Source organism: Muntiacus reevesi, chromosome 3 (genome assembly GCF_963930625.1).
Source record: "Muntiacus reevesi chromosome 3, mMunRee1.1, whole genome shotgun sequence".
NCBI classification, from domain to species: Eukaryota; Metazoa; Chordata; class Mammalia; order Artiodactyla; family Cervidae; genus Muntiacus; species Muntiacus reevesi.
Genome location: NC_089251.1, coordinates 149,615,799 through 149,627,953, shown reverse-complemented (window position 1 = coordinate 149,627,953; position 12,155 = coordinate 149,615,799). Strand labels below are relative to the sequence as shown.

The following is a 12,155-nucleotide window of genomic DNA, read 5'->3' as shown; positions in this document are numbered from 1 at the left end:
CCTCCCTCCACCCACTTCGCCGCCTGAGAGTCGTCGGCTGTTCCTTCCCTCGACCCCCTCCCTCCGTCAGCCGGCCCTTTCGGGGACTCGTCCGGTTCCTCCCACCCTGCCCCGCGCGGGCTCCGGCTGTGCCGTCAGCTGTCGCCCCTCCCCGGCGCCCGGGTCGGGACGCCGCTCCGCCCCGCCCCCCGCGCAGGCAGCCGTCCCCTACATCCGGGTACCGACTCCAGCCACCCAGACTCTGGCACTATGGTCATGGCGGAGGGGACGGCTGTGCTGAGGCGGAACAGGCCGGGTACCAAGGCTCAGGTACTATCTCTGCCCCTTTGGTGGAGGGGGAGGGCGCTCTTGGTGCCGAGCAGAGTCGCACTTTGAAGTGGTTACCTCTGAGAGGAGGACGGGCCGGGGCAACCGGCGGACTGGCGGGGGCACTGGTGCCCGGCCTGCTCTTCCGGAGCCTCAGCCCCTCGGTTTGGCTGAGGCGGCGGCGGCCCGCGAGGCCTGCTGAGTTCCGACTGGAGGGTGGGCGTGAGGGGCGCGTGGGGGCGGCCGAGACCGGGGCTGGAAAGCCTGTTAGCAGCGACTGCTTGTTCTCGCTTTTTGCCTGATCTCCAGTGATCAGTGGCTGAGGGGCGCGGCCGGCCAGGTGGAGACCCCTGAGGTTCCGTGAGGGCCGGGGCTTCTAGGGTGGGAGGGGTGTAAACAGCCTACCTTGTCCTGGCTTCCAGCTCCTATCTGGCTTGTGACCTGCCCGACTCCTGACATCCAGCTTGTCTAGCCGGATCCGGGAGTCGATAATTTACTTAGTCGTCCTCCTCCTGCTGTTTGCTTTTGACCACTTCTCGCTCTAGCAGTTCTCTGGTCCAGCAAGTTTTCATCATCAGGCTGGGACTTGCTAGATGTCATTCCTTGTGAATTTCTTTGTTATTATGTGTGAAGCATAAGGAAGGAACTGATTATAATTTTATCAACTTTTAGTAGGGCAGTACTTGGGGTGAGTTGGTCCTTATGTCAGGACCAACTTGGGATTTGCAAAAGACGGAGTGCTTTTCACATTCTTAAAAAAAATCAAATAGGGTAGTTAGACCTCATCTGATCAACCTGCCAAGTGAAATGGCTTGCAATTGGGTACATGCTCCAAAATCAGAAGAGATGTTATAATGTGATTTTAAAGAAAAAGAGGTTAAGTGTATGTGTGGGGTGGCGAGCAGGGTTGGAGACCAGATGCAATCTTGGAGCTACTCTTCTACCTTGTGCCAGAGAATAGATTTTTTTTTTTTTTTTTTAGAAAATAGATTTTTAATGCCTTGGCCAGAATTTGGGAAGGGGTGTCCTTTCAAAGGGAACTTTTAGACCCAGGCACCTTCCCAGATCCATGTTACAGATAAGGAAACTGAAGCCCAGAAATTAGACTGCTTTTGCTAAAGGTTACAGTCTCCATATTCGATTCGTACTTAGTTCACTAGTGACCTTTTCTTTTTCATAAATTGCTTCTAATACTGAATTTTAGAGAGTTCAGTTTGAAAACGTTTTGTTTTGATAGAGTCATGTTTTATTGTGTCAGTTTTATTGGCAGTTTTATAGTCATCCTACTTGGAATTTGTATATTATTTATGCTTTTTACTGTTTCCAAAATTTCTTTCTTTATAAATGATCTTTTCTCAGATGCTGTTAATTCTTATTCTGTGGAAACATTATTTCTGATCCTTTTAAATGATCAACTTTTATATTTTTGTATTTAGAAGTGAATTTTTTTGTACTCACATAAGAATCATCCGTTTCTACTGATTCAAAAGTTCTTAATTTTGAAAGGTTTGAGAATCATAGATTTTAATTCAGTATTGTAACACACCTATTTGCTGTGTTATGAGTAAGTCACATATAGAAAGCTCCTTTGCTTTTTTCCACATAGTCATAGATCAAAGTTGTTAAATAAAATGTAATAGAAAAGGTTAGGATTTTTAAAAAAGGACTACTTAAGCAGCATTCTGACTTCCTTCAGTGAAATGGGTCTACTCTAAAATGATATATTTAGAATTAGAGTAGATAGAGTATCTTTCTACTTTTTTTTAAATTGGTTAGGCTGGGTTATAGGCACATAGTTGTTTTTCAGTAAATGTTTTACTGAATTAGATGAGAATGTTCATTAAGCTGGATTTTTGGCTCCTCTTTTAAGTGTTTTAGGTATGAGGCAAACATTTAATTCTCAATTAACTTTTTACATCTTTACATCTTTTCTGTGTTTTACTATATGTGTTTTCTAATATTTTAAAAACAGAATACAAGCGATTTTTGATTTTTTTTAAAAATGAAAAAATTTGCAAAGTGTATTAATAGAAACATTTTTCACTACAAATCAGGGAGAATTTTAAAACTACTTTCTAATAATATGTAGATAATATCTAGGAAGAGACATCCTAAAACAATTTCCAGAAAGTTGTTTTTATTTCTTGACTTTTAAAATAAATTTAGTTCATTTTCATTCAAAATAGGAAAAATATTCAGAATAGAAAAAGAAAAGATATGAAATGTTTAAGACACTTCAATGGTATACCATACCCATCACGTACTCTCAGAACTAAGACATTACTAATATAGTTAAATCCTTCTGTATCACATTCTTCTGTCTTCTACCCACTCCTGGTCAGTAATGGTGATTATCATTCCTTTTTTTTTTCTTTAAACTTTTTACTGTTACATGCATTATATTTATAAATATGTTTTGCAATTAAATTTTTATTAATGTGGTATCAAACACTGTATTCTTCAGGTTGCTCCAATTTTTAGAGACTTACTCACATTGACTTGGTGCAGGGTTGTAGATTTTTGGTTTACTACTACCTTTCCCCAGACATATATTGAGTACCTACAATGTGTCAGGCATTAAGCGCCTACAGAAGATATATAGGTAAACTGCTGAAAAAGCCGTCAGATGGAAAGAGTCTTAACACTTTGGTGAATGTCTGTGAACTGGGCTATCTGTAGAGCAGTTCAGAACCAGTACAAGGTGACCCATAAAAATATCCCCCTTAAAAGAAGATTGTTTGAATTTTCCTGGTAGTCCAATGGTTAAGAATCTGGCTGCCGGGCTTCCCTGGTGGCTCAGTGGTGAAGGGTCCACTTGCTAATAAATGGAGGAGACACAGATTCCATCCTGGATTCAGGAGAATCCCACATGCTTAAGAGCAACTAAGCCCACGTGCCACAACTATGGAACCTGTGTGCTAGAGGCCCAGGATCTGCAACTCCTGAACCCACCTGTGGCAACTACTGAAACCCGTGCTCCCTGGAGCCCATGCTCTGCAACAAGAGAAGCCACAGTAGTGAGAAGCCTGCACACTGTCACTAGAGAGTAGCCCCTGCTCTCTGCAGTTAGAAAAAGCCTGAGCGCAGCAACGAAGACCCAGCACAACCAAAACATAAACAAACAAATGTTTTAAAAAGTAGGTTGTTCTTGTTAAATGATTCATTTTTGGTGGTGCTCACATTTTGATTTAGAAATTTAAAACATCCTTTGCAATTAGAATTGTAATTTATAATATCTGTCTTAAATAATGCTTAATGGAGTAGTAACTGCTGCTTATTCTAGCTATTCTCTTTGGGTAAAAACTGATGAATTTTTTTACTGCCTGGATTTTTTTTTCATTAGAAGTTTTGGAAAAATATTTAACCACCACAAACAAAATTGTGCTGGACTTATCAATTAATAACACATGAAAGGTTTATGAGAGCCATATTTGAGGGATCTATGGTTGAGAAAACTGTAACTTAGAATTCAGTTAAATAAAATCTTGGTGTTCATTTAAAACATTGAGTAAAATGTGTTTAATTTACTTACTAATAATCACATTGTTTAAAATATGAGAACTTTTCTTCTCCCCTGTTATAACTTTGGATCTTTGTTAGGAATTGAAGTTAATCATAATAGTATTACATCTTCTTTGTAACTTTGTACACGCTTTAACCATGACATTTTTTCTTACAGGATTTCTATAATTGGCCTGATGAATCCTTTGATGAAATGGACAGTACCCTTGCTGTTCAGCAGGTAATGATAATAGTTTCTTTTGCAACTCCAGTAACCTGAGCATTTTATCTCCTTTGTCGTAGTTAAGTATTCCTGTATCTTTTAGCACAGACCAGAATCCATGGAATCCATTGGGATGCCTGCTTAAAACTTTTATGAAACCTCATTTTGTTTTAAGATGGTATATTAAACTATCATCAAACTTAAATACATTTTATTATCTACTAATATATACCAAATTAAGGTATAAAATTTGATTTTAGAATGAACTTAATTCACAAATAATTGAATGCTTAAGTGGAATAATATAAGTATAAAGAAGTAGCATACTCATTATTCATTTGGTGATTGAACATTAGAGAACATGCTTGGCTTGCAGGATCTTAGTTCCCTGACCAGGGATTGAACCTTGGGCCCTGGTAATAAGACCACCAAGTCCTGACCACCAAGTCCTAACCACTCACCAGGGGACTGCCGGGGAATTCCCATAGTTGCTACTACTTCTTTTGTCTCCCTCCAATGTATTTGAAAGTTTGTTTCCACTACCAAATAGCTCACTAAGACTGTGATTATGGAGGAGGTGATAGCATGTTTAGTTTGAAAAACCCCTCAGGAGATTTTTTTCCCCCCTCTCAGGAGATTTTTAAGCATTTTTACTGAGAACCATGTTGTATACTATGTTGAGTTTAAAAAAAAAAAATGTGGTGGTTCTTCCCAAATGAATAAAATCTGGAAACTGGGAGAAAAAAGTTCCATAGCTAATTCTTAAAAATCACATTGAAGGGTTAATAAAAGGATGACTGATATTGGTTGTGCTAGTATATTAGTCAAGGCTGTTTGATTTTGATAGCTAGATAGTTAAAGTAGATAGCTATTTGGATTTATTGTGTTGTTTAAAAATATTGGAAAACAAAATAAAAACACAGTTGAATTCTTTGAGCAGTAAAAATTTGTCAGGGATTTCCCTGGTGATCTAGTGGTTAGGACTCTGTGTTTCCACTGCAGAGGGCATGGGTCTGATCCCTAGTCAGGGAACTAAGATCTTGAGAGCCCCTGGCCCCAAACATTTAAATAATCTTAATAGAAACATTTAAAACCTTTAGAATGGATCCAGTATAGTGTTTAGATACTTGGCATAGGAAATAGAAGAGTACTGATGATTGAATGGCTTTGCTCATTGCATTTTAAGAATGTATTGTTTAAAAAAAAAAAGAGAATATTGTTCAATGAACAAATATTTAATAGGTTAGTAAAGAGGCCTTGTGGAGGATTTGGAAATAAAATCTGGAGTTCTGTGCATGGAAATTGGCAAAAATTAAGACGAAAAATGTGCAGATATTTTTCTCTTTAAAAGTAGACTTTTGTTCTGATGCTATGCTGAATTTGCTTATTAGTCCTAATAGCAATTTTTTTGTGAAATCTTTTGGGTTTCTACATATGAGATTATTTCATTTGAAAACTGCTTGTTCCTTTCCAATGTAGATGCCTTTTATTTCTTTTTCTTGCCTGATTACTCTGGCTGGAATTTCAAATACTATTTTGAATGGAAGTGGCAACAGCAGGCATCCTTATCTTATTTCTGATCTTAATGGAAAGCTTTCAGTCTCTTCCACATTAAGTATGATGTTTGCTGTGTGTTTTTCATATTTGGCCTTCATTATATTGAGTTAGTTTCATCTTATTTTAAGTTTGTTAGTGTTTTTATCTTAAAAAGATGTTGAACTTTGTCAAATGCCTTTTCTGCACCAATTGAGATCATCGTGGTGTGTTTCTCCCCCTCCATTCTGTTAACGTGGTGTATTGTATTGATCAGTTTTTGTATGTTGAACCATCCTTCCATTCAAGGAATAAATCTCATTTGATTATGGTGTATAATCATTTGAATTTGCTGCTGAATTTGCTAGGATTTTTGCATCAGTGTTCACAAGGGATATTGTTATTTTAGTTTTCTTAGAGTATCTTAATTTGGCTTTGGTATCAGGAATGCTGCTGTAATGGGGTTAGGAAATATGCTGTTGTCTTCAATTTTTTTTGAAAGACTTTGAGAAGGATTGGTGTTAGTTCTTTTAATATTTAGTAAAATTCACCAGTGAAGCTGTTAGGTCCAGGGCTTTTCTTTGGTTGCACAACATGGTGAATACAAGAAAGCCACAGAACTGTATGCTTAAAAATGACTATCCTTTCCACATTGAATGGTTTTTGACACTCTTGTCAAAAATAATTTAACTTTATGTGAGGGTTTATTTCTAGTTCTTCTGTTCAGTTCCATTGGTCTATAAGTCTATGCTTATGTCCATACTAGACTTTTTTTTTTTAATGGCAACTTTTTTTTTAACTAATTACTTAGGCTGCACCGGGTCTTTGTTGCGGCTCACAGGATCTTATTTGCAGTATGCACAATAGTTAGGGCATGAGAACTCTTAGTTGGGGCATGTGGGATCTAGTTCTCTGGTCAGGGATGGAACTTGGTTCCCCTGCACTGGGAGAGCAGAGTCTTAGCCACTGGATCTCTAGGGAAGTCCACTGTTTTGATTATTGCAGCTTTGTAGTAAGTCTTGAAATTGGGAAGTATGCATCCTTCAATTTATGTTTTCAAGATTCTTTGACTATTTGGTGCCCCTTGGAATTTACATATAAATTTGAGAATTAGCTTTTCCATTCTTGTGGAAAGACTTGGAATTCTGGTAGAGATTGCACAGAATCTGTAGATTGCTTTAGGTAATATTAATAACAATATTAAGTCTACCTATAGATGTAAGATAACTTTCATTTAGGTCTTTAATTTTAACAATGTTTTGTAATTTTCAGTATGCAAGTATTTAATCTTCTGATTTAAATTAATTCTTTCATATTTTGTTCTTTCAAGTACTGTTGTAGATAGAGTTGCTTTCTTTTTTTCTTCTTATTTTTTATTGAAGTAAATAGTTGATTTACAATGTTCAGGTGTATAACAAAGTGATTCAGTCATATGTAGGTGTGGGTATATATAGGAGTTGCTTTCTTTTTTTTTCTTTCTTTTAATTTTATTTATTTTTCCTGTGCTGGGTCTCCTTTGCTGGGTGGGCTTTTTCTGTAGCTGCAGAGAGTGGGGGTGACTCTGTCATTGCTGTGCATGGGCTTCTCTTGCTGTGGAGCATAGGCCTTTAAGGTGCGCGGCTTCAGTACTTGATGCATGAGGGCTGAGTAGTTGTGGTTCAGTCGTTCCACAGCATGTGGAATCTTCCCAGATCAGGGATCGAACCTGTGTCTCCTGCGTTGGCGGGCAGATTCTTTAAACACCGAGCCATCTGGGAAGCTCCAGGAGTTGCTTTCTTAATTTTCTTTTTGAATTGTTCATTGAAAGTATACGCAACTGATATATATATATATTTTGTTGTTGACGTTGTTGTTGTTTTTGGTTGCTCTGGGTCTTTGTTGCAACATGCAGGCTTTCTCTGAGTTAATAATGCATGCTCGGTAATTGTGGTACATGGGCTTAGTTGTTCCAAGGCATATGGACTCTTCCTGGACTGGGGCTGGAACCCATGTCCCCTGCATTGACAGGTGGATTCCTATCCACTATACCACTAGGGAAGTCTGAAACACAACTTATTTTTTATATTGATCTTGTATTCTGCTACTTTGTTGAATTCATTTATTAGCTTTCCTGTGGATTCTTTGGGGTCTCTGTATATAGGATCATGTCATCTGTGCCGTTTATTTATTTATTTATTTTCTGTTTAATTGTTCTGGCTAGAATTTAAGTACAGTGTTGAATAGCAATGGTGAAAGCAGGCATTCTTGTCTCATTTCTGGATTTTTTTTTTTTTTTGGCCTTGTGGGATCTTAGTTCCCTGACCGGGGATTGAACTCTGTCCCTCGGCAGTGAAAGTGTAGTGTCCTAACCACTGGACTACCTAGCAATTCCCTCATGTTTAATTTTAGAGCAAGGGAAATCTATCAGTTTTTCACCATCAAGTATGACGTTTTTATAAAACGTGGTTTTTATAAAAGCCTGTGGGTTTTTATAAAAGCCCTTCATCATATTGTGGAACTTCTCTCCTATACCTGATTTTCTGTATTTTTATTATGAAGGATGTTGGATTTTGTCAGATGCCTTTTCTGCATTAATTGAAATGACTATGTGTTTTTTCCCTTTTAATATTAATGTAGTGTATTATATTGGTTAATTTTTTTTTAGTGTTGAACTATCTTTCATTCCTTGCAGCTTTCTTTTGATTTGTTTGTATGGTGTATTTTTTCCATCCTTTTACTTTTAGCCTACCTATATCATTATATTTGAAGTAAGTTTCTTGTAAACAGTATAATTGGGTTATATTTCTCTGTTCTTTCTGACAATCCTTGTCTTTTAATTAGTGTATTTAGGCCTTTTAATCTCAATATAGGCTCCCTTGGTGGCTCAGAATCCACCTGCCAATGCAAGAGACAGATAGAATCAGTCCCTGGGTTGGGAAGATTCTCTGGAAAAGGAAATGGCAACCGACTCCAGTTTTCTTTTTTTGGACATCCCATGGATAGAGGAGCCTGGTAGGCTACAGTCCATGGGGTTGTCAAGAATCAAACACAACTGAGCAACTAAAGCAAAAGCAGTGTTAATGTAGTTATTGATAGATATGTTTAGATTTAAAATGATCATTTTGTTACTTTTCCTTTGTTTCCTGTTTTTGATTCCCCTTTTCTGCCTTTTTAAGAGTTATTTGAGCATATTCTGTTTTATTCTAGTTTTGGCTATATTTCATATAATTTTTTGATGATTGTTTTAGAAATTACTAAGTACATGCTTAACTTTTTCACAATCTATTTAGAGTCAGTATTTTAGTGCTTTGATTGAAATGCAAAAACTACCTTTATTTAGACCTCTTTACCTTCCTCCTTTATACTATAGCTGTCTACATTACATCTTTTTTTTTTTTTTTTTACATTACATCTTTTAATATATACCTTGAAAACCCTATTGGAGAATGTTGCATATTTTGCTTTCATCTGCCAAATATATTTTAAAGACCAGAGGAAAATAGTCTAATATATACTTATACCCAGAGACCTATAATTGCTGTTGCTCTTGGTATTCTGTTTCTTTCTGGTATTACTTTTTCCCTTCTATCTGAAGAACTTTCTTTAGTAATTCTTTTAGAGCCATCTGCTGGCTAAGAACTCTCTTTAGTTTTCTTTCCTCTGAAAGTATCTGTATCTTTATTCTTGAAGGGTATTTTTGCTAGATACAGAATTCTGAGTTGACTGTGCTTTTCTTTCAGCACTTTAAAAGTATTGTGCCGTTTCTTCCTGTCATCTGTGGTTTCTGATGAGAAAGCTGCACTCATTTGAATTCTTATTCTAAGGTCATGTCTTTTCCCCCGGCTTCTTTATCTTTTTTTAAATTAAATTAAATTTTTTTTAATTGAAGGATATTTGCTTTACAGAATTTTGTGGTTTCCTGTCATGCATCAAGAATCAGCCATAGGTACACCCATGTCCACTCCCTCCTGAGCCTCCCTTCCATCTCCCTCCCCTTCCCACCCTTCTAGATTGTTTGAGTTCCCTGAGTCATACGGCAAATTCCCATTAGCTGTCTATTTTACATATGGTGTTACAAATCTCCATGTTACTGTCTCCATACATCTAGTCCTCTCTCTTCTCCCCTCCCCCTGTGTCCCTAGGTCTGTTTTCTGGCTGTTTCTCCATTGCTGCCCTGAAAATAAATCCCTCAGCACCATCTTTTTAGATTCCATATATATGAGTCAGTAGGTTATGTTTATTTCTATAATTTATTTATTTCTCTTTCTGACTTACTTCACTCGTACAACAGGCTCTAGGTTGATCCACCTCAATAGAACTGAATCAGATGTGCTCCTTTTTTATGGCTGAGTAGTATTCCATTGTATATATGTACCACAGCTTCTTTATCCATTCATCTGATACTGGACATCTAGGTTACTTCCGTGTCCTAGCTATTGTAAATAGTGCTGCAATGAACATTGGGATACATGTGTCTTTTTCAGTTTTGGTTTCCAAAACTGAAGTAAAGGTATGTGCCTAGGAGTGGGATTGCTGGGTCATATGGTGGCTTTGTTTTGTTTTTTTCCTATATGAAACTTTATTTTATTCATTTTCATAGTTTTACAGTATTAGTAAGAATAGTGGCCCATTATAAATAAGTATAAAATGGAAGTTGATGAAAAAATAACCCCAAGTCTTCCTTGACTCCCATCCTCCCAGCAAAAAACTAGCTAGTATATGGCAAATATCCTTTTCACACATTATCTTTAGGCATATATCCACTTTGTAGTGGTGGATGGTTTAGTCACTAAGTCATGTCTGACTCTTGTGACTCCACCGACTGTAGCCTGCTAGGCTCCTCTGTCAATGGGGTTTTCCAGACAAGATTACTGGAGTGGGTTGCCGTTTCCTTCTCCACATATGGTGGTTTTATTCCTAGTTTTTTAAGGAATCTCTAAACCATCTTCGATAGTGACTGTATCAATTTACATTCCCACCAGAAATGCAAGAGAGTTCCCTTTTCTCCACACTCATCCAGTTCTTATTGTTTGTAGACTTTTTCATGGCCATTCTGACTGGTGTGTATGAGGTGGTACCTTTTTGTAGTTTTGATTTGTGTTTCTCTAATGAGCAATGTCGAGCATCTTTTCATGTGTTTGTTAGCCATCTGTATGTCTTCCTTGGAGAAATGTTTGTTTAGGTCTTTTTCCCACTTTTTGATTGGGTTGTTTGTTTTCCTGATATTGAGTTGTATGAACTGCTTGTATATTTTAGAAATTAATTCTTTGTCAGTTGTTTCCTTTGGTATTATTTTCTCCCATTCTGAGGGTTGTCTTTTCACCTTCTTTGTAGTTTCCTTTGCTGTGCAAAAGCTTTTAAGTTTAATTGGATCTCACTAGTTTATTTTTGTTTTTATTTCCATTACTCTAAGAAGTGGGTCATAGAATATTTTGCTTTGATTTATGTCATCAAGTGTTCTGCCTATATTTTCCTCTAAAGAGTTTTATAGTTTCTGATCTTACGTTTAGGTCTTTAATCCATTTTATCTTTGTGTATGGCATTAGGAAGTGTTCTACTTTCATTCTTTTGCATGTAGCTGTCCAGTTTTCCCAGCATCACTTATTAAAGAGGCTATCTTTGCCCCATTGTATATTCTTGCCTCCTTTGTAAAAAATAAGGTGCCTGTCGGTGTGTGGGTTTATCTCTGGGCTTTCTATCTTGTTCCATTGGTCTATATTTCTATTTTTGTGCCAGTATCATACTATCTTGATGACTATAGCTTTGTAGTATAATCTGAAGTCAGGAAGGTTGATTCCTTCAGCTCCGTTCTTCTTTATCAAGACTGCTTTGGCTATTCGGGATCTTGTGTGTTTCCATATGAATTATGAAATTTTTTGTTCAAGTTCTATGAAAAATACCATTGGTAATTTGATAGGGATCACATTAAATCTTTAGATTGCATTTGGTAGTATAGTCATTTTCACAGTACTGCTTCTTCCTGCCCAGGAGCATGGACTATCTTCCCATCTGTTTATGTTGTCTTTGATTTCTTTCATCAGTGTCTTATAATGTTCCATATAGGTTCTTTTGTCTCCTTAGAGATAAAAGGAGATTCTCTTTATTCCTAGATGTTTTATTCTTTTTGTTGCAAAGGTGAATGGGATTGATTCCTTAATTTCTCTTTCTGATTTTTCATTGTTAGTATGTAGGAGTGCAAATTATTCTGCGAAATGACCTTGTATCCTGTGACTTTGCTGAATTCCAGTTAGCTGTAGTAATTTTCTATGTATAGTATCTTGTCATCTGCAAACAGTGAGTTTTACTACTTCTTTTCCCATCTTGATTCCTTTTATTTCTTTTTCTTCTCTAATTGCCATAGTTAGGACTTCCAAAGCTATGTTGAATTGAGAGTGGTCACCCTTGTCTTGTTCCTGATCTTAGAGGGAATGCTTTTAGTTTCTCATCATTGAAAATAATGTTTGCTGTGGGCTTATCATACTTGGCCTTTACTGTTTTGAGGTAGGTTCCTTCTATGCCCATTTTTTGAAGCATTTTTATCCTAAGTGGGTGCTGAATTTTGTCAGAGGCTTTTTCTGCATTTATTGAGATGACCATATGATTTTTATCTTTT

The 12,155-nt window shown here is 37.2% G+C and overlaps 1 protein-coding gene across 2 annotated transcripts in view; it reads left to right on the top strand.

The window, feature by feature from the left end:
• Window positions 1-12,155, top strand: part of HSPE1 (heat shock protein family E (Hsp10) member 1) — a 41,304-nt gene that overhangs the window by 13,749 nt on the left and 15,400 nt on the right. Inside the window, exons 1-2 of one of the 2 annotated variants that reach the window (XM_065930895.1) lie at window positions 179-309; window positions 3,986-4,048. In XM_065930895.1, the coding sequence (XP_065786967.1) occupies window positions 250-309; window positions 3,986-4,048 (123 nt within the window). In that variant the 5' untranslated portion in view covers window positions 179-249. Of the gene's footprint in view, window positions 1-178; window positions 310-3,985; window positions 4,049-12,155 lie in introns of those variants that run through there. The other variant, XM_065930898.1, reaches the window with a different exon arrangement.